A 27,657-nucleotide genomic window follows, 5' to 3' on the forward strand; every position below is an offset into this window, starting at 1 on the left:
TCTTTATGTGGATACTATCAATACTTCAGTGAAGCATCAGATTAGTGAATTTGAGATTCTAAACTCTTCTCTTTAGGTTGATATTATAAATACCTCAATGAAGCATCAAATTAGTAACTCTACGTTCATCATTGAAACAAGTGGATTAAGACCTAGGCCAGTTAGCTACATCATTAAGGTTTCTCAGTTGGTTTGAACACTTAAGTAGATGGGACAAGAAGAGGTGCTTCTGTGCAAGCTGTCTCCGTACTTCAATATTGACAAAATTGGATGATTTGACAATACTGACGATTAGCATTAAACTCCTTTATGTTTGCCACTCTTTTCTTTGGTTGGACTTCATGAGAGGTGAGGGAAGGAATGAGGGTATCTTGACAGTATCAGACTAGCTAATTTCTAATTGAGGAATTAACTCCTGTAGATTTCCAAGAGGTAGAGTGGGATTCCTCTTCCATTTTAGAGTACTTACCTGAAACCTCAAAATCAACTGCCTTCCTTTCCCATTCTCTTTTTCACTGGAAGTATATAGATTACCTGTACTTCTGGAAAGTTCCTCAGATTTCTCTTTTCTTCTCTTAGGAGTCCTGCCATTGTCCCATGTCCAGATACACCTTTGTTGATTTCATCCTTCCTCTTCCCACTGGCCCCCTTTATAGCCCAGATCCTTATTAGATTATGCTCATACATTGTAATAGCCTCTTAACTGACTTCCATTCTTTTTTTTATGTAAACTCTACCCCCAACATAGGGCTCAAATTCACAACCCCAAGATCAAGAGTCACATGCTGTACTGAGTCAGCGAGGCACCCCAGCTGACTTCTATTTTCAATACCTTTTTCTTCTAAGCTTTCCTTAGAAGATAGCTTCTAAGCTAGCTTCTGTCCTTGCAGGCTGCCTCCAGATTTTTCTCAAACAGTACAATGATAATAGCTCTCTTTTTTTTTTTTAATTTTTTAATGTTTATTTATTTTTGAGAGAGAGAGAGAGAGAGAGAGAGAGAGAATGAGTCAGGGAGGGGCAGAGAGAGAGGGAGACACAGAATCTGAAGCAGGCTCCAGGCTCTGAGCTGTCAGCACAGAGCCTGACAGGGGCTCGAACCCATGAGCCGTGAGATCATGACCTGAGCTGAAGTTGGATGTTTAACCAACTGAGCCACCCAGGTGCCATGATAACTCTCTATCTTTAAAACCTGCAGTGGTTCCCCCTTTCCCACTCTTATTAAATCTAAACTCTTTTCCCTAGTTTCAAGCCTCTCTATCATATGAATCCATCATATTTAATTATATTTATCACTCTTTCTGATATGGATATCTTCCTCTGGTTATATTTATCTAATTAGACTGTGGTCCCACAAACTTACTATTTTTATTCATGAAAAACATTCATGCTGCAGTGCCTAGCTGGCTCAGTCAATAGAACATGCGACTTCATCTTGGGGTTGTGAGTTCAAGCCCCACATTGGGTGTAGAGTTTACTTAAAAAAAAAAAAAAAAAACTTAAAAAAAAAAAACAACATACATGCTGTTTTGCTTTGCTAAGAATTCTGTCTTCTCCACCAAAAAAAAAAAAAAAAAAAAAAAAAAAAAAACTTAAAAAAAAAAAACAACATACATGCTGTTTTTTTCCTTTGCTAAGAATTCTGTCTTCTCCACCAAGCTGTCCTTTCTACCAGTTGCTCCTCCATGAATCCTCTGTTCCAGCCCTTCTACCTCTCCCACCACTACAGACCCTCACACCAAAGGGGCCCTGGAGGGAATTGTAACCATGTCTTGAGCAGCAACATATGTAGCAGATTAAAAACTTCCCAGGTGCAGCAGTAAAGAGCTCCTGCAGCCTGCTTGTTCATATTTTGGGTCTGCATGAATCAGGGATTGAGAGTATCGTTTTAGGCACTATTGTTTTCTGTGCATTCAATGTTTTTTTCTCTATAATGAAATTACAGTCTCTTTCAGTAGGAGCTTTATTATCCCCCACAGTGTTCATTCAGCAAATTATTCATTCAACAAGTAGTTACTGAGGCACTGTTTACTGCTATATCCCTAGTGCATAAATCAAGAGACAAAAATCCCTGTACTCCTGGAGCTTTACATTCTAGCAATGTTAACACTTGATCCTCCAGATGTGCAGATTATATTGCCCTATTTAATTAGCAATAATCAGGGATATCAATCAACATCTAATACATGTTGCATTCTTTAAGAACTAGATTTATTGCCTAAAAATGTACATGAAGACTGAGAATAGCATTGTATATACATCTGTATCCTTCCTATTGTTTAGTATTTTCTCCATATAGCTTTAAAATTATCCTACTGACAGTATGGGCAAAGATATAATGAGAGAAATGTGTCTTTTTTCAGGTATATGCTTTGGGTAGCTACGTTAGAAAGCGCAGTATTGCTGATTTTGTTTGTGAAATAAGTAAAAAGCTGCTGATACCATAAAATGCTTTTTCCGTGAAAAATTTCAGTACATCTTCCAGAGTTGTTTTCATCTCTGCCTACAGGGGTAAAGTCCGCATGGAATTAGAGAGGGATATTCTACACTGGAACCTGCTGTGGCCATTGTTTTCTGTTGTTGCTGCTTCTCTAGTGGAGTTACTGCAGCTTAGGGATCTGTTTCTTGGAAATGGACACCTTTTACAAATTATTTTTTAAATAAACGCCAGATCTTCAAGAAGCACTTTTTTTTCTTCCGTCATGCTTCCTAATATATTGTATTGTACTAACCCCTCATACTGGGAGGAGAGACTGCCTAGCAAGCAACCCACTGCCTACTAACATCAAGAGGGGCTAAATAAAACTTCATTTTCCTTGAAAGGACACCTTCTGCCGTATGGATATAATGTTTATGTATTATGCTTTGTATAGTAGTTGATCTTGAATACAGATTTTATTTTGTTTTATACTTTTATGTGACATTACAAAATGTGTGGAAGTTATGGCTTTACTTTCATCAGGGTCTTGTTAGGTGGTTGGCAAGCGAATAGGATTGTGTGCATTTTTTTTTCCCCATACTGTTTTCACTTGTAAATATATATGTGTTAAAGATATGATTATTATCTGGATTACTTCAGGCCTTTTATCTGACATATTATCAGTAAAAATCATGCTGCTTATTCTTTCATAAGATGGTTCTCAAACTTTAGTGTGCATCAGAATCAAGCGTAGGGTTTGTAAACACAGCCAGTCCTCATTCACAGTTTGCCATTCAGTAGGTTCTGGTAGGAATTTGCATTTCTACCAAATAACTGATGCTGTTGGTTCGGGGACCACACTTTGAGAACCACTGCTTTAATATTTTGAATAATACAATGTGTGAGGTGTTTTAAAATCTTCATTAAAACCCCGTCTCATTTCATTTCTTAGGCATTTTATCTCTTACAAAGTTCTCTGGATTTATAAATGTATATAGATTTAATAGAAAGATTTATTTAGCTTTTATTTATTGTTCTTTATTAGAAAAATAACGACTGGAAGTTTAAATTAAAGTTTAAATCATTGCTGGGTCCTTAGTTATTATTTTTCTTTCTTTTTTTTTCTTTTTCTTTCTTTCTTTCTTTCTTTTTTTTTTTTTTTTTTCTTTGAAGCTGTGTTGAAATCCTTGTCTCCTGTAGACCCAGTGGAACCCATAAGTAATTCAGAACCATCAGTGGATTCAGATATGGGGACAGTTGGTAAAAATGATACTGAAGAGGAAAATAGTAAACCCTCCACAGCTGACAATGAAATAAGTAGTAGGACTGAGTATTTATGTGAAAACCCTCTAGATGGTAAAAATAAAGACAATTCTGCAAATGAAGTCTTCCTCCAAGGAGCTGAAGAAAGAGTGTGTTCCCAATGTGAGAGTGAAGAGGAATCTCGGCAGGCGGACGTAGGGAGCCTGTCCACTGCCCATCCAGCTCCCGGGGACTTATTACAGCCTTCCATTAAGCAGAGGCTGGCGCGGCTCCAGCTGTCACCGGATTTTACCTTCACTGCTGGTCTTGCTGCAGAAGTGGCTGCTAGATCTCTCTCTTTTACCACCATGCAGGAACAGACTTTTGGTGATGAGGAGGAAGAACAGATAGTACAAGAAAATGAAAATGAGGTACAAGAGAAGTAGGAACCAAGATTTACATGGAGGATTTTAAATTATTGCTTTTATGCAAGTGTTTTAGCTTCAAGGCTAGATAATCCACTAGAAAGGGAAAATGAGTGTTAAGTTTACTATATATAAAGCTAAGATGTGAATTTACAGCAAGAACCCTGGTTTGAACAACTGATCTGAAAATAGTAGTTAACCTGTAAATGGCAAATCTTTTAGGAAAATAAGAAAGGTAAGGGCTCTTTTGAATAAACTGCTCTTTTTTTTTGCAGCACAGCTGATCGATCTTGGAAATTCTTTAGGTACTTTTAATAAGAAACAAATTTATCATTTCTTGCCAGAATTTGCTACCATGAAATGACTGGGATAATTCTGTTGCAAGAACATTAACATTTAGTATGACTCCTTTTTACTGTATTCTTGCAGTTCATAGCTGCAGCTATTATGTTAATAACAACTTGTTTGTATTTTATTTTTGTTTATACCAGTCTTAAAACAAAGATACAGGTTCTGAATAAAAAAAAAATGACTTCATACAATTAATGTGTACTGGGGTTTGGAACTAAAAAGTAGTTTCAAAAATACTGGGGTTATGACATTTTTTTTTTTTTTATGTTTCCTTGTTCATATGTGTATTTGGTAGTTAATTTTAAGGTGTCCTAATAATCTTTAAAAGAAAAACATTGTACTGTTTTAAAAATTACCCTTTCAAATATATTTTGTGTTTTTCTTCTGTTCTTGTTGTAACTAATAGAGATGATGTCAAAGTAGGATCCGTATAGTCCAAGACCCCATCCGCACCTTTGCAGAAAGTTCTTTGTATCTATTTGCCTACAGATAATTGGGTGCCGTTAACACAAGCAGATCATTTCAGCTGATTTCTAGCCTGAGGCTATATCCTCTCCACCTTAATGAGATTCTGGAAACATCCTGCCTGCTTCCTGGAAAGCATCCTTGTCTCCTCAGTACTTCATTTACAACTACCTCTTAAAAGAGGTTGCTTTCCAAATTGTCCAGTGTCATGATTGCATTTTCAAAGTGTGATATTTTCAGGAGTATATTGTTTCTTGAAATCTATAGCTCCTACGCAGTGACATAGTTTATAGACATTATTTGGGGAAAGTATAGGAATAATAATTTATGCTGCTGTCCTAGAAAGGAAGTTACACAACGAATATAGATTGTCTTTAGAATTAAGAAACACATTCAGATTCCTGTAAACTTAGTACTTTGAGTCAGTAGATTTATGTGTACCGAGGAGATTTTTATTTAATTTTTTCCAGTAATCTTAGGAAATTTATTTTTTATCCTGAGGAAAAACTTGATTCTGCTTTGTATGAATAGTAGAGATCCTTTGTACTATAAGTGATTCTGCCTATTGCCCAAAATTCTGAGACTGTCCATAATCAAGCTCTTAGAAATATTACAGGGTGGGCCCAGTTTACCACTTAGAAGTAGCTAAATTTCAAAAACAAAAATCTTGTTTTGAAACTGACAATCGTATTCATAAATAATAATATTTTCTTTTTAGATTACATAGTTTGCCAAGTCTTTTTCCCCTTGGATTTAGAAGAAGCAATTATGGGAACACTTGGTAATTGTTCCCCTTATCTGTGACCTTACACAGGAAGAATTAGAGTTTAATAATTTTTAATTCTTTTATTGTATTATTTTTATTTACACCAGTTTGGGGAAAATGTCTTCATAATATTTCATCAGTTTTATTCAATGCTCTCTAAGCATTGAAAGACTGATTTTGTTATAAATTTTAAAAAACTAACTTTAATGAGGAATTCCTAATCTTCCAATCTGATCTGTTTTATCTGCAAATATTCTACTTGTTTGAAACCATAATATAAGGATCTTGGGACTTTAATTGAAGGTTCTTTTTTTGTGTAGTTTTTAAAATTTCTTTCATCTGATAAAATATTGCTGAGATAAAATAGTATCTTCCCTGTGAATATTCCTAATGTTCTCTTATAATAGTCTAAAAGTCAATGTTTCTCAGTTTTTGTTTTTTATAGGACGCCTATATTAGAATAAACTGGAGGTCTTATTTTTAAAATGCAGATTTGGGGCCATAACTCCCAGTCATTCTTAATCAGTCATTTTGGGATGAGACCTAGGTGGTGTGTATGCTCAGTCAAATCTAAGAACCTCTGTCTAGGACTTTGTTTTCCTTGCCATGGATATCTTAGGAAATTAAAACAAATACGCCAATGTGACATAAGTAGGTATTCTTATTACTTTTCTAAGAATATTTCACTTTGTATTATCAGGCTTTTGACTAGTTTTAATAGTTGACATCCTGCATCTAAAAGAAGCCCGCTGGGAAAAATATTTTGTGATGCAAAACTTGTAATTATGCTTTCCAAATTTTACAGTGATATTTTGACAGGATAATTCTTGTTAAGAGTAATATCCTGACAGCTTTTGATATGAACATTTCCAGAGTTTATTTTACCAGGACAGAGCCGGTACTTAATGTAAGAATGCAATGACAGAAGCTATTTAGGGTCACTCTTGAGGACAAAATTTTTACACTCTGCCTACAGTGAGGAAAGTCATGGCAGTAAATGACCTAATAATGGTTATCATACCTTAAATTCTTATTTTTTTTTCAGCTATCATTATTAAAACCCGCATATCTGGACTACCTAGGACCAGACTCTTGCTGGTCTTTGATTTGTGATCTTTGGCTTATTTTTTAAGTTGTCTGTATTTGACTTCACTAGTCTTCTTTAAAATTGTACTTCATTAAAATTGTATGTTTGAATATATTTAATTAAGAACTCATGTATTGACTCAGGTTTGATTTCTGAAGTTATTGGAGACAAGTCAGGAGAAACACATTTAAGGCAAATTGCTAAGGAAATTTAAGAATATGGTTTTAAGGCTTTAATACAAAAAGGTTTTAATACAAAATTAAACTTCAATCTCAGAGCCATCATTTAAAAGCTATGGGTGCAGTTGACCTAATAATGTCATGGGGAGTTTTTCCAGCAAAAACCAAATTCTCTGGATTGCTAAATCATGTTGGTAAATTCTTACTCCTCAGAAGTAGTTAAAAAAGAAGTGAAACTTTTGAGGCTGAAAAACAAGATCTGGTTATAATTATGTTAGTGAAATAGGTCAATTTTCTTTAAAAAATAAATACTAATATTCTGATTCACATAATAAAGGTGGTGAATGTTAAAGCATAAAAAATTATGTTTTGATACATTTCACAAAATTATAAATCAATGGAGTGTTAATTGGAAGGGAGCCTAGGAGTCATTTCACTCTGGTGACTTATAGTGACTTACTTATACACTATAAGTAATGTAAAATATGAAGTCTTTTGATAAATTATTAGAAATCATGTGGGAGGAAAAATTCAACTGATTTGGTTTAATCATAGGACATTGTTTCCATACCCAAAAAAAACAAGGAAATAAGAACTAAATGCCATGAGACTGTGCTATAGCTCAGAAGACTCGTTTTTTGAACTAAAGTAGATAGCATGCTATGAATGAAACACAGACAAAGCAAAAATTGATTTATTTTTCCACTTCTGTTGATCACAACATGTCTCTGTAATTCACACTTATATTGAAAATGAAGCTGTAAACATACTAGAAGCAAAAATATAGGAAAAATACCATAAGTACAGTAACAATTTATTGACAGGTAAATAACCGACAGTAATTATCGACAGGTGACTAACTTGCATGAGTTAATTTTTCATGTAACTGAGGCAAATCCATTTAATCATAACAGTTTTTAATAATTTAATAGGAGGGGCACCTGGGTGGCTCAGTCGGTTTAAGCATCCGACTTCAGCTCAGGTTATGATCTTGAGGTTTGTGGGTTTGAGCCCCATATCGGGCTCTGTGCTGACAGCTCAGAGCCTGGAGCCTGCTTTAGATTCTGTGTCCCTCTCTTGCACTGCTCCTCCTCTGCTCATGCTCTCTCTCTCTCTCTCTCTCTCTCTCTCTCTCTCTCTCAAGAATAAGTAAAACATTTAAAAAAATTTTTAAATAATTTAATAGGAAAATTTTTAGAATGTACTTTCTGTACTTTTTTCTAGAATATTTAGCATATAATTTAACTTTTTCTCAGTCATCTTTAAGGATATCAGCTCCTCTCACAGGGTAATAAACAGAAATGCACCCTCAGGAGCAACTGAGATACATAATGTTCTATGCCCCTTTACCCTGTGACCCTGCAGAACTTTGCTTTTTGAGCTAGGTCTGGTTTTCACAGTTTCTCTATCTTCCCTTAAAATCAGCTGTCACTTTTTGCTCCTGTCTTGTGTGCCTGCCTCTTGCACTAGGTCCCCAATTTGCTGCTTCTCATCTGCTGTGGGCTGAGAAACCAGATTGCCAAACTTGCTAGAATTGTGTCTAAAATAAGAGTAGACTGAAAGAAGGCTAAGGGACTTTTCTGTCAGTTATGCGCATGGCCTTTGTGGTACCTGTTTGGCTGCTTAGCATACTTTTGTTTGCCTGTTCATTCTTTACTAAGAACTTGCTAAAAATACTTGGTTGAATATGTGATTGCCATATATTTAAAGTATTAATTCAGTTTTTATATGTTGGTGTTTCTAGGACTTTCCATTAATGAATTCAGCTATAAAAGAGAATTTGATTATCATCTTTGTATAAATCATTGTGTATATTTTAGGAAAATGGGTTTTTTTTTGTTTTTTTTTTTTCTGCTCATTATTCCTAGTATAGGACATAGACTTAAAACTTAAACATTATAAATATGACTCCAACTCTGTCCACCAAGATTTATATTTAGAACTATAGGTTTGAGACTAAACATGCATGGCTAATTTAGAAAGAACTGGCTAACTGGATATTTGGAGAATGACTCATTCTAGATATCCCAGTTTTCTATAGAACTTAAACCCCTTTAAGCATTAAAATTTTTCAGAATAATTTCTGAAGGTGATCTTTTTAAAACAATATGCATTGCTATCTTATTAAACAATATATGAAAATCATTTAAATCTTTTTTGATGTCAAAATGATCATTATTAACAAGTTATTATACTGTGATAGTCTAATTAAGGCACTGAGAGCTACATGCCCTTTTACTAAATGGCTCCATTCTGATGTGCTTTTTTCATTTTCTTGTCTTTGTTTTCTGATAGCAGTTCTCATTCCTCCAGTTTCTCCAAATACCGCTTAAGTGTGCCCATAGCAATGGCCTTTCTCCACCTTCGTTATGCTCCTTCTAGTCTGTTTTGGTTTCGGAAACCAGGTAACTAAGACAGCTAGAATAATGTATAAAGTAAGAACAAATTGACTCAGTGAAGACCTAAAAACCTGGATTATACTTAAATGCATGGATTTTGTGGGTATCTGTTACTACCTATTTCATTGCTATCTTTAAGTGAAGTTACTAAATTAGGTACCTGCTCTCAAAATAGAAGAGCTGTTATTGTACAAAAGGAACGATTATGTTTCTATACTTACCTTCTCTACATTCTATTTTTTAATTTTTTGTCTCTGATTAAAACCAGCCAACTCAAATTAGCATTTTCTACAGTACTTTCTAGTTGAATCAGATACCACATGTTGCTAAGAATTTCTTTGGCTAGGTTGGTTTTGTTGTTACTTTGGTTTTGTTTTTAGAGAAATGTATTTTCATTTCTGAAACAATGAAGTAGGTTGAGTCCTGGAAAATAAGAAAACTTTCACAATTGATATCCCAGAGAACTGAGAAGTAATAAGGTTTTTAGACTCTAGGCAGTTTTACCACAAAGAATTTATTCTTTGATGTGCAGGATTTTAACACAACATCTTTATTTTTATTCAACGCAATGTATGTTAAAAGTTTGCCAGAAATTATCAGTGTTAGAGCTAATGATGTTGACAGATGTTTGAATGACTAAATACCCAGTGTCATTCTATATTTTGCGTGTTTAAATTACCATTTGATGTTAAGCAAACATGATGATTTTTCTCTCTTGAATAAAAATAAACACAAAATTCACATGTTACAATGTTTGCAAGTAAAATTCAGATTTGTCTTTCTAGAAAGGGATACCCTCACCTTGAATAACTTAGTTTTACAAATAGGCTGATTATGTTTTAGTCCATACGTTGATTCATCTATCCATCATATACAGGGTAATTGGAAAATCAGTCTTTGGCCATGACACAGCTTAACATTATTCATATGCTACTGGAAGGGAATTGTGATATAATATTCACTTAAAAATAGAGGATCCAAACCCGTTTCTTGAGTTGAGACTGCCATTACAGAATAATCATGACGCCAACTCCTGGTTGGTGGTAGAAAGAGAGAGATTCTCTTTGAGTATAGTTGTAAGAGGAAAGTGATTCTACTCAGTATAATTGCTATACATTGAAAAGAGGATGAATTGATTACAGGATTCGCATATACAAAGGTATAACATGAATAAATTCTAAAATGTGTGATCAATTAAAATACATATGGTATTTTTTAAATGCTGTACATTTTAATATATTTTAACCTGTCAGCAGTTGAGTTAATTTGTTTCATCCCTGTTTACTGAATTTCATTTGGCACATATCAAACATGTTATTGAAACAGGACAGTATTTAAGTTGTGTATACTTCTGATACACTGTTTTTCAAAGTGGGTATATTCTATGAGCCATTGTTGTAGAAATATGTATTTCCCATCATATTTGTATCTTAAGAGTTTCTCAAGATAAAGAATAATTCTATTGTTTTGAACTTTACATTTTTCACTTTTATAGCATTTCCTAAAGGTTGGCTACCTACAAAATGAGTTTATTTCATCTTTGAAATTTTTTCTAAAACTAAAGCATGTCTTTCACAAGTTTTTTGTTTTTATGATATCCTAAGAAGTTACATATCCTTTACCCCTCCCAAAGTAAATTTTAAAATTAATTCCAAGTTTAAGTCAAAGTATTTTCTGCACAGTACTGGCACCTGGCAACGTACAGAAAACTCCAGAAATGTTACTCCCCTTCCTTAAACATTGTATGGTCTGGTACAGCCCTGGAGGTCCATATGAGTGAAAAGCCCAGAAGTCACCTGAGCTGAAAGCACTCCCAAGGAGTTTCGTTTTGTTTGGGTTTGTTCTAGGTATGGTCCCAGGGATCCCAGATCAAACCAGGCCCCTGGGCCTATCCTAGAACCAACCTAAACTCGCGCATCATTCCCGGAACATCAAGAGTGTGAAGACTGAAGATAACCTGAGGCTGACTAGACTTCCTACGTTCACCAGAACTCACTTTTTTGTATGTGTGCCTACATTTTAGCAAAAATTGGTTCATGAATCCTTCCAAAATTAGAGGAATGACAGTGGGTAACAAGATAAAGTCTTACCAGACTTTGACATTACAGTTATCACAGCAGAAATGTGATCTATAATATGGTTATTATTAATTGCTAGTAGGAGAATTGTTCTTGTAACTTATCAGATTTCTATTTTGTGGTTAAATGACTTTGTCACACAAAAAAATTTCTCCCCTAAATTAATGGTTTCTTTTTTCTTTGGTTTTGTCAAACACTTTCTACTCAACAATATGATTAACAGTCTTGTTTAATTATGCATCATCTCCGAAAGGCATTTGGTCTTTGCCCTCTGACTCCAATGCCGAGTAATTTTAAAATCTTTTTTCTGGAGACCAGTGCCTTTTTTCTTGTAATCTTTTGAATCCACCACAGTGCTTTGAGCTTGTTTTTTAGGTTCAGTTCTGGGAAGAACAGCATCATTTCAGACTCATTGTAGAGGCTACATTTCAGAATCTGCTATGGTTGATAAAAAGCATGATAGAGTGAAAATGGATTAATACTTTACAGATTACTGAAGTATTTTGCAGAATAAGGTTTTTATTATTATTATTTTTTGTTGTTGTTGTTGTTCCCTGCTGCTCTGGGTTTTTAAAAGATTGTGACCTACTTGATTCATCACATGGTCTCCTACCATAACTGTGACATTGCTGTTTTATTTCGTTTGAGGACAGGATTTCTGAAAAGGCATGAAAAGACCCCAAACCCAAAGGTTATGATACACAATGGAAATGTATACTTTTGGTAATACTGGCATTTCAATAGGTTTAGACCATGTTTGAAATAATTGCAGACAAATCAGGGATTCCAACTGTGAAAAGAGCCCAAAACTGTGCTGTTCCTCCAAGCCTTGTCACCAGAAAAATTGGATCAGTGAGTTATCCTTTAAAAGAGGACTGTGAGTTTGAGGCTCATTCTGAAGAACTCAACCCTGGGATTAGATCTGTACTGCCTTCATCACATAGATGCTTCATCCCATGGCTTCTATTATTTTTGCCTCTTAAATCATATTTTGATTACCCTTCTCAGTGTTTTCTTTTTTGCACAGTGTTTCCTGTTTACATAAATCAAAACTATACATGTTAGTACTGTATATGTATGTATTTTTTTGATAAAACGAAACCTTGGATCTAAAGATCTTTGGATTTTGATTCCTTTTAATGTCAAATGATCTAAATGCTTTTACTGTCTTATAAATTCACTCTTAATTTATGCCTCAATTCTTCCAATTAATTTTTTCTAATGAACTACATTACAATTAAATAGGTGAGCCTTATATCAGTTTCTTCCAGAATTTATGACATTTTGCATTCACCCAAACATGACAGTGTTCTAACATCAGCAATCTTGTATCCATGCACTGATCTGTAAGCATAGGTGACTATTTCTTGACATAGCCTGAAATGTATGAACCCATCTTATGTTTATGTTCAGTAAGTGTTCTCAGTATTTGAGGAGCATTTGCATTCTCTTTTGACATTGTTAATTATGAACACCTAAAATAGGAATGTGAGAACTGTCTTACAGAGTTCAGGCTTGTTTACATAGTAAGTTTCTAAAGTCAGTCTTCACTCCAGTCTTAACACTGGAGTGTGTTAAACTGTATTTTTTTTAATACCATTTAAGAATATCCTTTATTTTAATTTTTACTTTTTGACTACTTATATTTTATGTAGAACTGTACATTTCCTGCCCTACCTAAGATTTTCTCATCAATACTTTCTTTGATCGCTTGATATATCTTACCATACTGAATTTTTAAAGGATTTTTACAAAAACCAACAGTAGGTTTGTATATGTCTGTATTATTGTTGTTCCTCCTAAGCTTAACTAGTCTCTAATAAAATCTGTACTTCTTTGTGTCTTGTGTGTGTGTGCCTTTTTTTTTAATTCTGATGTTTGCCACATGAATTAGCCAAAAAGTAAAAATTCTTTTTCTCTTCCTTCTGTCTGTATTTTTCAGAATATGTTAACAAAACCACAAAAGACAGTTTTCTAGGAAAGCTTTGGATTCATTAGTCTAAGTTTTGTTCGGTCATTAAAGTGCCTCACATGATATTTTGTCAGAGTGAAACAGCAAATGAATTTTAAAAGCTTGCTTTTCACCCTTCTCAGTGACTGTCAGCCATTGGATACATTCTAATCATGTTATATTTGTTGACTTGTACGACCTTTCTGACAGAAAATACCTACTGAATTAAGAAGGAAGCTAACATCCAATGGATCATACTTTGTCCTATGTAATTGAATGAACTATTTGTTTATACATTTCTAAGCTTAGCTACAGTCTTGGGAACATTCGTGGTAGCTCCAAAATGGCTCTGCAGACTGAATGCTGGTTAAAGAGAAAGTGGCCTTCCTTGAACAACTTTTATTTACTTATTTCTTTTACTATTACAAAAGTTTTATTTAACAGAAAAGTTCAATATGAAAATGCACATGACCTGATTTTTATTTATTTAATTTCAAGTTATTATTTAAATTCTAGTTAGTTAACATATATGGTAAAGTTGGTTTGGGGATGGAATTTAATGATTCATCACAACACCTAGTTCCCTCCTAATGCCCATCACCTGATTATCACCCCGCCTGCCTTCCCATCAACCCTCAGATTGTTCTCATAGTTAAGAGTCTCATATGGTTTGCTTCCCTCTCTTTTTTCCTCCTTCATTCATCTCTTGTTTCTTAATTTCCACATATAAGTGAAATAATATGGTATCTGTCTCTATTTCACTTAACATAATACACTCTGCCTCCATCCACGTTGCAAATGGCAAGATTTCATTATTTATGATTGCTGAGTAATATGACCTGATTTTTATACTGTATTAAAACAGGTTCGGGGGGGGCGGGGTGTGGGAGCAGTTGATTTCTGGTGAATATACCCATTGTTTATTTTTTCAATTACCACCATTCCAATATCATTCTGTTGCCCAATAACCATTTCCACACATTGATCTATCACAAGATTCATAAAGGGATCGAATCCCTACAATATTCCTTGGACATAACACCATTTAATTTCAATGATAATTTCTTATCCATAAATTTTTTCAACCCTGAGGGTGAGCTTTGCTCAGGATGTGTACTCAGCAAGTTAAAAGATGCCTCCAAACATTTGAACTGAGCTTTTAAACTACCTCTTTCCAGAAAAAACTTGAAGCAAGGAACACACATTCATAAAGGCAGTTCTTGAAATTTGGCCCTTATCTGGGATTTACTAATTAAAAGTGTGAGACAAGATAGAATATATTAGTTACTCTACCGGATCCTGAAGTCATTGGGTAGGAAATATCCTGTATGATAATCACTCTTTGTCTTCACAATTTGCTTTTGAAGGTCTTTAGCAGATGTGCTATAGCCATTGAAAATAAAGTTGGCAAATACTAATTTTCCCCTAATGTACATCTGTAAAAATTAATAGAAGAGTTTCAGAATCTGTTCATGTGAAAATCAGTCCTACTTATTTTTTAAGAATTGGTGTTTTGTTTGTTTTTAATTTTAACCAAGCTCTATGTCTAACATGGGGCTTGAACTCATGACCCCAGATCAAGAATCACATTCTCTACTGACTCAGCCAGCCAGGTGCCCCAGTCCTACTTATTTGAAGAAAGACCTTAAATGTGTTCTTATGAGAAAATATTTACATTTATACACAAAATAATATTAGGCATCAAACATGTCCCTAGAACCTGAATACATTGAAGGTCAAGAAACCGGCTTAGTTTTCTCACTCAAATTTGTACATGTGAAGTGTCAGAACCAGTATCCTCCCCAATTCTAAAAGACTTCTTTATGATAAGCTGCCTATGGATACATTTCATTTTACAGCTAAACTCTAGGGGAGAGTACAGAGCCTTTGAATTTAGAAGTCCGTAGACTTGGATTATGGACAAAACAACGTCTCTAAAACTCACAGAAATCATTTAACCATGTCAAGGCACAGTTTCCTCTGTTAAATAAAAAGCATTGGGGCACCTGGTGGCTCAGTCAGTTGAGCCTCCAATTCAAGACTTCAGCTCAGGTCATGATTTCACAGTCCTGGGATTGAGCCCCTAATGGGGCTCTGCACTGGAATAGAGCCAGTTTGGGATTCTCCCTCTCCTTCTGCCCCTCCCCCACACACATGCGCACATATGTTCTCTCAAAAAGAAAAAAAAAATCATGATCTGTGAATTGGACTAGCCCTCTAAAATTCTTTTCCAGGGCTAAAATTCTCAGATTCTCTTTTTCCTAACAAAGAGATACAACTCTACTGTGAAAAGCCAAGGTTGTCATTCTTTTCCAGGGTGCAAGAGGACTTCTATTTAGGCACAGGTGAGCAGCCTACTAAATATTCAACCTTCAGATTAAGAGGATAAGAGGTGGTAGGGGTGGAGAAGATGGTAGTTGAAAAAGTATAGGTGGTTCCAGCTCAGAACTTAAACTGCTAAGAACTAAGTATATCTTACATCTTAAAGCAGTCTAATACTAGTACGTGAAAAGCAGGGTATAAGGACTTAAAAGGAACAATGGTTCCCTATGATTGCATGTTACTCCTTTCCTCTTAGATGGCGTAATCTTTTCATCATGAAGGGATGTCCTATTACAAGGTTTTCTCTATAGGAATAGAATTTTCTGCTTTATCTTCATTTCAGTAGCAAAAGAACCTAGCTCTTGTTTCATATCTTGTTCCTTGATCTGAAACACTTTATTCTTTAGCACCCATGCCTAGCTATTAGCCATGAATCCACTTATCTTGCCTGAACTTAGAAGATTAAGCTCTGACAGGTGGGTAATGATGGCCAATGACAAAGCTACTGTGCAAAATATGTACACTGGGATCTGAAGAGTTGAACAGTGTTAATCTCTTAAACAGTGACATAAGAAAACTTTTAGCCAGTTTTTTCACCACAAAAACTGTGAATTACGTATGGGGGAAAAGTGTAATTTAAGAAATTGGTAAGTTGAGGATATGTAGGATTTTGTTGCAATTTTGGGCTTCTAGTCACAGGCAGAAAGCTTTTCATTTTGTGTATATTCAAGCCATCCCCTCTTAGGCTAATCCTGGGGTCTGGAGAAAAAAAGAGACAAGGCTGCAGTGTTTAATTCTTGCAGAAATAACTTGGTCAAAATACAGAAAAATGTTGAACTGGAAAAAACCTTAAGTTTGTGTATGTCCAGAGGCCAGTGTAGGACCAGGCTCAGTACCAAAATTCAAAAATTCTCCTTTCTGAAATCATATTGAGTTGAAGTTCAGTTGAAATTGAAACCCTAGAGTAATCTAATCCAGAGGTGCCCAGCATTTTATCAAGCTAGGACCCCTGATATTATTTTCCACATGGGTAACATGTTTTGAATAATTTTTTTATCTGTCACATAACCTATATGAATTGAAACTCTGTAAGTTGCACTCCCTCCCTCATATTTTAACTAAGGCTATAGTGGCCATTCAGTTTGAGTGTGTGCTGCATGCCAGGCACTATTCTCGTGCTCAAGGCAGAGCAGTGAACAAGGTGAATACTAGAGGGGAGAGCCGGACAATATATTGGGAGTTAGATGGTGGTAAATGCTCCACAGAAAACAAAGCCAGGGAAGAGGAATATGGAGGATGTAGAGTGCTTTTTATACAGGGCAGTCACGTTTGAAGGGAGTGAGGGAACCAGCCACACGAAAGCCGTAAGTGAAAGGGCCTTGAGACAAGAACAGCAGAGAAGAGGCAAGTGAAACTCCTTGAGAAAGGGGCTGGCTGGTCGAGGAGGGCCTTATAATGTGTATGCTTTGCTTTGAGATAGGAAGCCATTGGAGGGTGTTAAGCAGTAGACTGACAAGACTTGACTCAGGTTTCAAAAATATTAAGTTTAAAAAGCATTCTTCTGTGTGGAAGTCTGACAAGGATGGGGAAAGGGACATCTGTTGGCTAATGCAGTAAGCTATGTGACGGATAGTGCTCATTGGTAGTGAAGGTCTTGAGGAGCAATCCAAGTCTGGATATATATGTTGAAGATAGAGCCAATAGGATTTGCAGATGCAATGTATGTGCAGTATAAGAAAGAAGTCTAGATGATTCTGAGGTTTTTGGCCTGAGCAACTGGAGGAACAGAGTTGTCATTTCCTGAGATGGAGCACCCAGTGAAGTTTGGGTAGAAATTGAGCTGGTTTGGGATTGGTTAAATATAAAATAGTTATTAATTGGGGCGCCTGGGTGGCTCAGTCAGTTAAGCATCTGGCTTCGGCTCAGGTCATGATCTCGTGGTTTTTGGGTTTGAGCCCCGTGTCAGGCTCTGTGCTGACAGATCAGAGCCTGGAGCCTGTTTCGGATTCTGTGTCTCTTTCCCTCTCTGCCCACCCCCCGCCACCTCCTGCCATGCTCATTCTCTGTCTCTCTCTGTCTCTCAATAATAAATAAACGTTAAAATTTTTTTAAATAAAATACTTATTAATCATTAGGTGGAAATGCTGGATAGGCAATTGAATATATGAATCTAAGTTCAAGAGAAAGATCCAGAGTAGGAGATGTCAGCATTTTGGGTGGTGTTTAAAGTTGTGAGCATAAGTCAGACGGGTCAGCACACTGAGATCTTTGGGGAACCTATGGTTCATAGGCCAGGAGATCAAAAGGAACCTAAAAAGGAGACTGAGAGGGAGCAATTAGTGACACAGAAGGAGTGGTGTCCTGGAAGGCGAATGAAGAAATTATTTTATAGAAGAGGCAGTGATTAACATGTCAGTTGCTGCTAAAAAATTGAGAAAGATGAATCCATTTGTATATATTTCTTGGAAAAATGTCTGAGTTCAAATCCTTTGCCCATTGTTAAAATAGGGTTATTTATTTTTGTTGTCCTTTATATATTCTGGATATTAATCATTTATCAGGCATATGCTTTGCAGATATCTTCTCCCCTTCTGTGAGCTGTCTTTTCACTCATGATAGTGTCCTTTGATGCACAAACATCATAAATTTTGATGAAGTCCAGTTTATCTATATTTTCTTTTGTTGCTAAATTTCCTTGACTTTTCAAAAGAGGCAATAGTACCACCTGATTCATAGGATTATCATGAAGATTAAATAATACGTGTGAAGGCGTGTAAAGGGACTGGGACAATGCCTGCCACATAAGGAGCATTCAATAAATACGTTATTATCCAGGCTAAGTCTGTAGTATAAAAACCAAGGGTCAGGGCCGCGTAGGTGGCTCAGTTGGTTAAGTGTCTGTTTGACTCTTGATTTCCGCTGAGGTAATGATCTCACAGTTTGCGAGTTTGAGCCCCGTCTTGGGCTCTGCACTGACAGTGCAGAGCCTGCTTGGGATTCTCTCTCTCCTCTTTGTCCCTTCTCCCTCTCTCAAAAATAAATAAGTAAATAAATAAATAAATAAAGCATAAGGATAGAAATACAACATGTGACATAGAAGCCGAAGAAGTAGAGGGTTTCAAGAAGAGCATGATGCAAGAAGAGCAAAATGATGCAGAGGTGTCAAGAAAGATCCAAAGAATAAACTTAGACTTGGAACCTACAAGTTCAGACAGTGGTGTGACAGAGGCAGATGCCAAATTATACTGGATTGAGAAAATCTATTAGGCCCTCTTTGATCTCCAAGACCAGGTCTGCTGTTTTGGCCCTCACAGCGATCCAACCAAAACTGACCCTGTGGGGGCTGCTGAAATACAGTGGGGGGAACACTTGGGTTGGAGTGAGAACAACTGGGTTAAAATTCCTGGTCTTCTACCACTTGGCACCTGTGGTCCTCTCTACGAGCTGCAGGTCCCTCGCTCTTAGAGGACAATTATTCCTATTTTACAGGGTCAGTAACATGCTTACATGAAGGCTTGGCATAATAGTAATTCTTTAACTATTAGTGTTATAATAAATGGTTCTATTCTGATTCCTCATTTTGTTCTAACATTCTAACTCAGTAGTTCTTCCTGAGTACCAGGTTTTGTGGAGTATTCCCACTTTACAGACACTTGGCTTAGAAGTTTGCAATGACAGTAAGATGAGATTAATACATGTCAAATGCTTATGATGATTTGGATGCTTATGATGATTTGGGCTACTGTTGTATTCTTGTTTTTATTCTTATTTATTTTTTTATTTTAGAGAGACAGAGAGAGAGAGAGGGCATGAGCAGGGCAGGTGCAGAGGGAGAGAGAGAGAGAGGATCTTAAGCAAGATCCGCACTCAGCTTGAGCCTGACACGGGGCTCAATGACACGACCCTGGGATCGTGACCTGACCCAAAATCAAGAGCTGGATGTTCAACTGACTGAGCAACCCAGGTGCTCCAAGGGCTGCTCTTGTATTCTAATGGAAATTTTTTGCCAGATTTTTAGTAGTGCCTCTGTCTTCAAGTCTGCTTCCTAAGCCACTGCATTTCCATAGTTTGTGAGTATTTACCTAATCTCAGCTGTTGCCATAAGAAGCTAGTGTTTAAATAGTATTATTAACCACATCAATGGATCTTTTTGTTTATTTTGGTTGGCTATAGACATGAAAATCCATCTACCTGAGTTGTGAGTGCCCTGAAGAAGTTTGAGGATTTCATCTGCTATTCAGTAAACAGAATATGGGGCTTCCATTGAGTTCCTACAGCTACCAAAGCAAAGATGTTTTCTATGGAGTAACAGTCAAGTCCTGATCACTTTTACCCATGTAAGCCACCTTTCAGGGAAGGATGTAAGACATATTTATTTAGTCTGGTTTGTACCTTGTTGTGTGCCTCCTATTTATTTATATTTCTTTTTGGTTTATTACATATCCCAAGATATCTTAGGAATGAATACATCTTGAAAATATAATAAAAATAAAGTCTATGAAGAATACTTGAATAACCATTCAAAAAATCCAAATGAGCTATGACTTTACAATATCTTGTTTGTTAATAATTAATAGTGAACAAATGGAAAGAATTTTTAATTCAATACACATTTACTGAATGGTCTTCGTACTAGACACAACAATTACCTTTGTGAAATAAGTATTCTTATGTTATAGATGAAAAAAGTGACTTTCAAATAAGTTCAGTGTCTAGCCCAAGAGCCCAAGACTCTTAGCAAGAAAAAATAATAGATTAGGTTCTCCAAAAAGGCTTTTTTACTTCAAATTAGGTGTTTGTTCTATGTATTTTGTCCATTTAATCTTCTTTTCTGGCATAGGTCATCACATACAAGAACACACATGCACATAAATGCACACAAGAATCCTAATTTCCACTTCAAGAAGCATAATCCCCTCAGTTTGCATTTAATTTAATCACTAGATTCCTAAAAGAAGTCAATTAAGTAGGCAATTAATTTCCTCTGTGCATTGTTCATTCACATATTAAACTGGTAATCTCATTTAAACATTTGCTTCCTCCCGCCCCAAACTGTCCCACTGTCCTCAATGTTTAAGTTCCCTATACTCATCAGATCAGTATGAGAATCTTTGCAAAAACCCTTTATAAACTGAAAAGATATACTAATTATCTAGTGGGATCTAGTCTGTCCCATTTAACCTGGCTGGCTATGCTGAGAGGTGAAATGTTTAAACCACACTGGTTATATCATTGTTCCAGCAGTTGAATGCAATTGAAAGACTTGTCCAAACTGCTCAAACCAAGCAAACAGTCCCTGATTTGCTCTCTCAAACTAAATATATTAGCCTTGTGGTGACCAAATATTGACCTAGTGACTAAATAAAAGGAGAGGTTCTAACTACCCTCTAAAGCACTCATCACTTACTCTTTCTTTTTAGTAATTTTTTGTCAAGTTAGCTAACATACAGTTTATACAGTGTAGTCTTTCTTGACTTTGGAAGTAGATTCCCATGATTCATCACTTACATACAACATCCAGTGCTCATCCCAACAAATGCCCTCCTCAATGCCCACCAGCTATTTTCCCCGCTCCCCCCCAAACCTCCCACGTCCATCAACCCTCAGTTTGTTCTCTGTATTTAAGAGTCTTTTATGGTTTGCCTCCCTCTCTATTTTGTAACTTATTTTTCCTTCTATTCCCTTATGGTCGTCTGTTAAATTCCTAAAACTCCACATATAAGTGAAAACATATGATATCTGTCTTTCTCTGACTGATTTATTTCACTTAGCATAATACCCTCCAGTTTCATCCACGTGGTTGCAAATGGCAAGATTTCATTCTTTTTTTCTATTACTAAGTAGTATTCCATTGTGTGTGTGTGTGTGTGTGTGTGTGTGTGTGTATATATATATATATATATATATATATATATATATCTCACATCTTCTTTATCCATTCATCAGTTTATAAATATCTGGGCTCTTTCCATAGTGTGGCTATTGTTGATAGCGCTGCTATAAACATTGGGATACATATGCCCCTATGAATCATCACTCCTGTATCCTTTGGATAAATTTCTAGTAGTGCTATTGCTGGGTCATAGGGTAATTCTATTTTTAATTTTTTGAGGAACTTCCACACTGTTTTCCAGAGTGGCTGCACCAGTTTACATTCCCATCAGCAGTGCAAAATTGTTCCCCTTTCTCCACATCCTCACCAACATTTGTTGTTTCCTGAATTATTAATTTTAGCCACTCTGACCAGTGTGAGGTGGTATCTAATGTGGTTTTGGTCTGTATTTCCCTGATGATGAATGATATTGAGCATCTCTTCATGTGTCTGTTAGCCATCTGGATGTCTTCTTTGGAAAAGTGTCTATTCATGTCTACTGCCCATTTCTTCCTTGGATTATTAGTTTATTGGGTGTTGAATTTGGTGAATTCTTTATACATTTGGATACTAACCCTTTACCTGATATGTCATTTGCAAGTATATTCTCCCATTCCACTCGCTGCCTTTTAGTTTTGTTGATTGTTTCCTTTGCTGTGCAGAAGCTTTTTATCTTGATGAGTCCCAATAGTTCACTTTTGCTTTTATTTCTCTTCCTTTGGAGACATGTCAGGTAAGAAGTTGCTGTGGCCAAGGTCAAAGAGGTTGTTGCCTCTTTTCTCCTGTAGGATTGTGATGGTTTCCTGTCTCACATTTAGGTCTTTCATCCATTTTGAGTTTATTTTTGTGTATGGTGTAAGAAAGTGGTCCAGGTTCATTCTTCTGCATGTAGCTGTCCAGTTTTCCCAACACTATTTGCTGAAGAGACTGTATTTTTTCCGTTGGATATTCTTTCCTGCTTTGTTAAAGATTAATTGGCCATACATTTGTGGGTCCATTTCTGGGTTCTCTATTCTATTCCACTGGTCTATGTGTCTGTTTTTGTGCCAATGGTATACTGTCTTGATGATTACACCTTTTTAGTACAGGCTAAAATCCGGGATTGTAATGCCTCCAGCTTTGGTTTGCTTTTTCAACATTACTTGGGCTATTTGGGGTCTTCTGTGGTTCCATACAAATTTTAACATTGTTTGTTCTAGCTCTGTGAAGAATGCTGGTGCTATTTTGATAGGGATTGCATTGAATGTGTAGATTGCTTTGGGTAGCATTGACATTTAACAATATTTGTTCTTCCAATCCATGAGCATGGAATGTTTTTCCATTTCTTTGTGTCTTCTTCAGTTCTTTCATAAGCTTTCTATAGATTTCAGCCTACAGATCCTTTACCTCTTTCTCACCATGTACTCTTAAGGAACCCTTCCCAATATGCTTCCAGATAGCAACTCTCATTCAAATAGAGACCAGAAAAGGGATATGTGTTAGTAGAGTGAGGAGACCTCCAAAACACTCTCTCCCAAGAATCCTAAAATGTCTCATTTACAGGAAAACAAAGAGAAGGCCATTTCTACCCTATCTGCCCTTCTACTGCATCGTAATGCTGCCAACAGACACTTCTTATTCTACACTTTGGACTATGAGTCCAGGCACCTGGGCTCCAATTTCAGCTCCACATCTCAGCTTTGTAACCTCCTTGAACTCCCTATGTTAAAAAGAAACAGCATCATCACCTCCTAGGATTGTTGCCAGGATTCACAGCAGATATTCTTTTCCTTGTAGAAGTCCTGCCTTTCGTCCTTGCCAAAAGCTGGGGCAAAGGCTTGGTTAATAAATGAAGGGGGCAAAGCAAAGTAAAAATGTGTTTGTCATTCCTGATGGAAGGAATGGTGAATGTTCATTCACTCTATCAAAAATTATTTATTGAAAATCTATTTGGGGGGTGCTAGGGTGTTCAGTCGGTAAAGCATGCAACTCTTGATCTCAGGGTTATGAGTTCGAGCTGGACATTGGGTGTAAAGATTACTTAAAAATAAAATCTTAGGGGAGTGCCTGGGTGGTTCAGTCAGTTAAGCATCTGATTTCTTTCAGCTCAGGTCATGATCTCACGGTTTGTGAGTTCAAGCCCTGCGTCAAGCTGTATGCTGTCAGCGTGGAGCCTGCCTCAGATCCTCTGTTTCCTTCTCTCTCTCTGCCCTCCCCTGTTCTCTCTCTCTCTCTCTCTCAAAAATAAAATAAACATTTAAAAAAGAATAATAAAATAAAATCTTAGGGATGCCTGGGTGGCTCAGTCAGTTAAGTGACCCTTGATTTCAGCTCAGGTCATGATCTCATGGTTCATGGGATTGAGTCCTGCATCGGGCTCCATTCTGGGAGTGGATCCTGCTTAAGACTCTCTCTCTCTCCCTCTCCCTCTGTCCCTCCTCCACTCACTTGTGCACGTGTGCTCTCTCTCTCTCTCTCTCTCTCAAAAAATTTAATAAATAAAATAAATTCTTTTAAAAAAGAGAAAAAAAAATCTACTATTTTTCTGGGCACCTTTCTAGGCACTGGGATGCAGGAATGAACCAAACAGACAAAGTCCCTGCCCTCATTGTGGGGATCAGATAATAAAACAAGTAGTGATCAGTGCTATAAACCAAATAAAGCAGGTAAGGAATGGAGAGTGCAAAGGGATCTTTTAGAAAGAACAGAAAAGAAAGGCCACTGAGGGAGTATAACCTTTGCCTAAGACCTGATTACATGAGAGAATAAACTGTGCAACTATCTGGAGAACAACCAGCAAAGACAGCACCATGTGTAAAGGCTCCAAGGGGGAACAGCAAGGAGGCCAGGACTGCTGTGGGGAAGTGGAAGAGAGGGAGGGTCAGATTACACAAAGACTTGTGGTCCAGAGAAAAGATCTGGGATTTTACTTTAAGTAAATGAGTACCTATTAGAGGGTTCTGAGCAGAGAAGTGCTGTAATCTGATTTAGGTGGCTTTTTTTTTTTTTTTTAATGTTTATTTATTTTGAGAGAGAGAGCAGGGGAGAGGCAGAGAGAGAGGTAAAGAGAGAGAATCCCAAGCAGGTCCCACACTGTCAATGCAGAGCCTGATGTGGGGCTCAAATTCAAGAACCACGAGGTCATGACCTGAGCCAAAATCAAGAGTCAGACACTTAACAGACTGAGCCATCCAGGTGCTTCTCAAACTCAAGTCTGCCCCCAAGGCTTATGTTCTCATTTCATCAAAATTTTGATCACTGTTCTAATTTTTTTAATGGTTACTAAACTGTGTTGGCTTTTAAAGTACAGAAGCATTATAGTCTTCCAAGAAAGGATAAGGAATAGCTATCTATTGGGGTTTCCCTGATTTTGAAATAACTGTTGTGATATCAGATACTGATATGAAAATCAGTAAGATTTTCATACTTCTTTTGTAGGTATCGGTTTTACTCCCATGGTCTTTTGTAAGAAAAAATTGCTTCTTTTGGGTTATAGATAGAAGATATATAAGCACCTGATCAAATATGCCTCTAAAATCAGAAACTAGAAATGAGAAAATAGGGTGATTGGTTGCCCCTACAACAAATTTGCTGGTAGGATTTGGTGAGGGAAGTTATAAATTTATCCACACTAAGAGAGAAGTTTCACTTCCCTTCTAATCTGTGATTAGCCATCCTCTATAACATTGTGACTTTTCCCTAAAGTCAGCATTACAAAATCTATGTATCTTACTAGTAAGTTTGATCACTAGTTCTTAAACTAATTTTGATAATCACATGCTTTCCTGACTTGCCATATAGTCATAGGAGAATTTCTTTTTCTTTTTTTTAAGTCAACTCTTTTTTTTTTTTTTTTTTTAATGTTTACTTATTTTTGTGAGAGGAATAGAGCACATATGTGCACTCAGGCCTGAGAGCTGGGGAGAGACAGAGAGAGAGGGGGAGAGACGATCCCAAGCAGTCTCATGGCTGTCAGCACAGTACCTGATTTGGGGCTCAATCCCATGAATCATGAGATCATGACCTGAGCCGAAATCAAGAGTTGGATGTTCAACCGACTGAGCCACCCAGGCGCCCCAGTCACAGGAGAATTTTCTGCATGCAACTTTATTTTAAAAAAGCAAACTCTAACCCCAAAGTGGGGCTCAAACTCACAACCCCAAGATCAAGAGCTGCCTGCTCCACCAAAGAGCCAGCCAGACGACCCATGCACGCAGCTTTATAGGATAAGACTCCTAGCCAAAAGAACCTGCATTGTAATTCCTCAGAGTCAAACCAGACATGCCTAAACAAGCTGCTTCTAGATATTTTCTTAGTTTTCACTACACCAGATTCACATACTTAAAATTAACTCTAAAGGTTTCAAAGCCATGTCTTAAGTAGGTGCTGGATTTGGAAAGAAAACAGAATGAAAAATTCAGTTATTTATAATTGCCTAATTAGTTGGTTTTATTCAGGTTAATTCTTTTCTTAAACTCTACACAGTATTTTTTTTTCCCTTGGAGGAGAAATAGGAGCCCATAAAAATAAGTAAGTAATTATGTCTCCAAGTCCCATCTTTTATGGCTCCTCCTGCATAAGGTGTTAAGACTAAAGCTGTTTGCACCACTTCTCCCTGTCCTAAGCCACATTTCCTCAATTCTCCTACCCAGTCTCTATGTTACCAGGCAGGGAAACATAGTGACACTGTAATTTACTTAGAACCGTAAAGAGCAATTTCACTCTCAATACTTCACACAGTAAGAGCCCAGACAGAGGGGTCATACAGCTTTCCCAACTAGAAGCATGATAGGAAGGAAGCAAATTTTCAAAATCATTCAACTCCCAATGGCTATGCTTCTCCATTCATATTACACTTTGGAATTTGGATATGCACATACTAAGCCTTTTTCAAAACTAGAGTTCATGGCCACACATATGATCTTTGAATGTATTTTGCATGTGATTGAGGTTAGGCCAATCAGACTTTATCTCTTATGGACTGCATAGGAAATATAGTCAAACTTAGATGGACAGGGGGTGCCTGAATGACTCTGTTGGTTGAACTTCCCACTTTTGATTTCGGCTCAGGCCATGATCTCAGAGTCATGTGATCGAGCCCTGCAACAGGCTCTGCACTGAGCATGGAGCTGCTTAAGATTCTCTCTTCCTCTGCCCCTCTCCCCCTCTTGTGCTCTCTCTCTCTCTCTCTCTAAAATAAAATAAAATTGAAAAACAAAACAAAGAACTGAATTGGACAGCACTAAAAACTGATGCCATCTGGTGGCAGCGCACGTGACTGCTGCTGAGGTCCTTGCAGCTGCCCTTGCTCCTAAGGCAGCCAGCCAGGGTCTTACAAAGGAGCTAATGAAGTCTGTCTTTGATTCTGTGGATTACCCTAAATCCTTCAAACACCACTCCCCTACCCCTTATATTAGTCAGAATTGGTTTCTGTTGCTTACAACCAAAGATCCTTAATAAATTAAAAAATATATGCCTTCATGCCCATAAAAAAGAATGAAAGGTAAACTAGAAAAACGTAAGTTTCTTTCACTGTCACTACCTCTTATTATTCACTGTGTTTACGATTAGAAGTTACATTTAGAAATTCAGAAAGAAAGGAAGACTTTGAACTTTGGTACAGAATAGTTTATGCAGGAACATTAGCTGGCTGAACCCAACAGTTTTCTAGTTCGTGTGCTCTTAGTATAGCTCTACATGAGACCTAATTCATATTGTCTACAGCAAAAATAATTTTTATGACTCTTAACCTTGATCTGTAACTACATTCTATCCTTCTTGGTATTTCTTTCTTTTTTCTTTTTTTTTTTTTTTTTGAAGCTGGCATGGGGAAGAGGTCCTTTAAAAAAAAGAAAGCTATATGAACTAATTATAACTCCATTTTAAATTGTACAATTCTGTGGGTTTTAGTATATTCACAATGTTGTACAACCATCACCACTATCTGATTCCAGAACATTCTCATCCCCCTAAAAGAAAGCCCATCCCCGCTGGGAGTCATTGCTCATTTCCTCTTTACCCACCTCTGGAAAGGATCTGCCTATTCTGAACATTTCATATATGTGGAACCATACAGTATATGGCCTCTTGTGTCTGGATTCTTTCACTTAGCACGTTTTCAAGGT

General features: G+C 36.7%; 2 protein-coding genes across 4 annotated transcripts in view; one reads left to right on the forward strand and one right to left on the reverse strand.

Moving 5' to 3' along the window:
• VEZT (vezatin, adherens junctions transmembrane protein) overlaps nt 1-13,249 on the forward strand; it is a 71,831-nt gene extending 58,582 nt beyond the window's left edge. The window contains exon 13 of the mRNA XM_078449587.2: nt 3,590-13,249. Within this exon, the coding sequence (XP_078305713.1) occupies nt 3,590-4,104 (515 nt within the window). The 3' untranslated portion in view covers nt 4,105-13,249. The remainder of the gene's footprint in view (nt 1-3,589) is intronic.
• The window catches only part of LOC132693931 (uncharacterized protein C3orf20 homolog), a 192,912-nt gene that overhangs the window by 48,905 nt on the left and 116,350 nt on the right, over nt 1-27,657 (reverse strand). For 2 of the 3 annotated variants that reach the window (XM_078449585.2, XM_078449584.2), the window contains exon 16: nt 14,653-14,795. In XM_078449585.2, coding sequence (XP_078305711.2) covers nt 14,653-14,795 — 143 coding nt within the window. Of the gene's footprint in view, nt 1-14,576; nt 14,796-27,657 lie in introns of those variants that run through there. The other variant, XM_078449586.2, reaches the window with a different exon arrangement.

The sequence above is a fragment of the Panthera onca genome, chromosome B4 (assembly GCF_046562875.1).
Source record: "Panthera onca isolate mPanOnc1 chromosome B4, mPanOnc1 haplotype 2, whole genome shotgun sequence".
Taxonomy (NCBI): Eukaryota; Metazoa; Chordata; class Mammalia; order Carnivora; family Felidae; genus Panthera; species Panthera onca.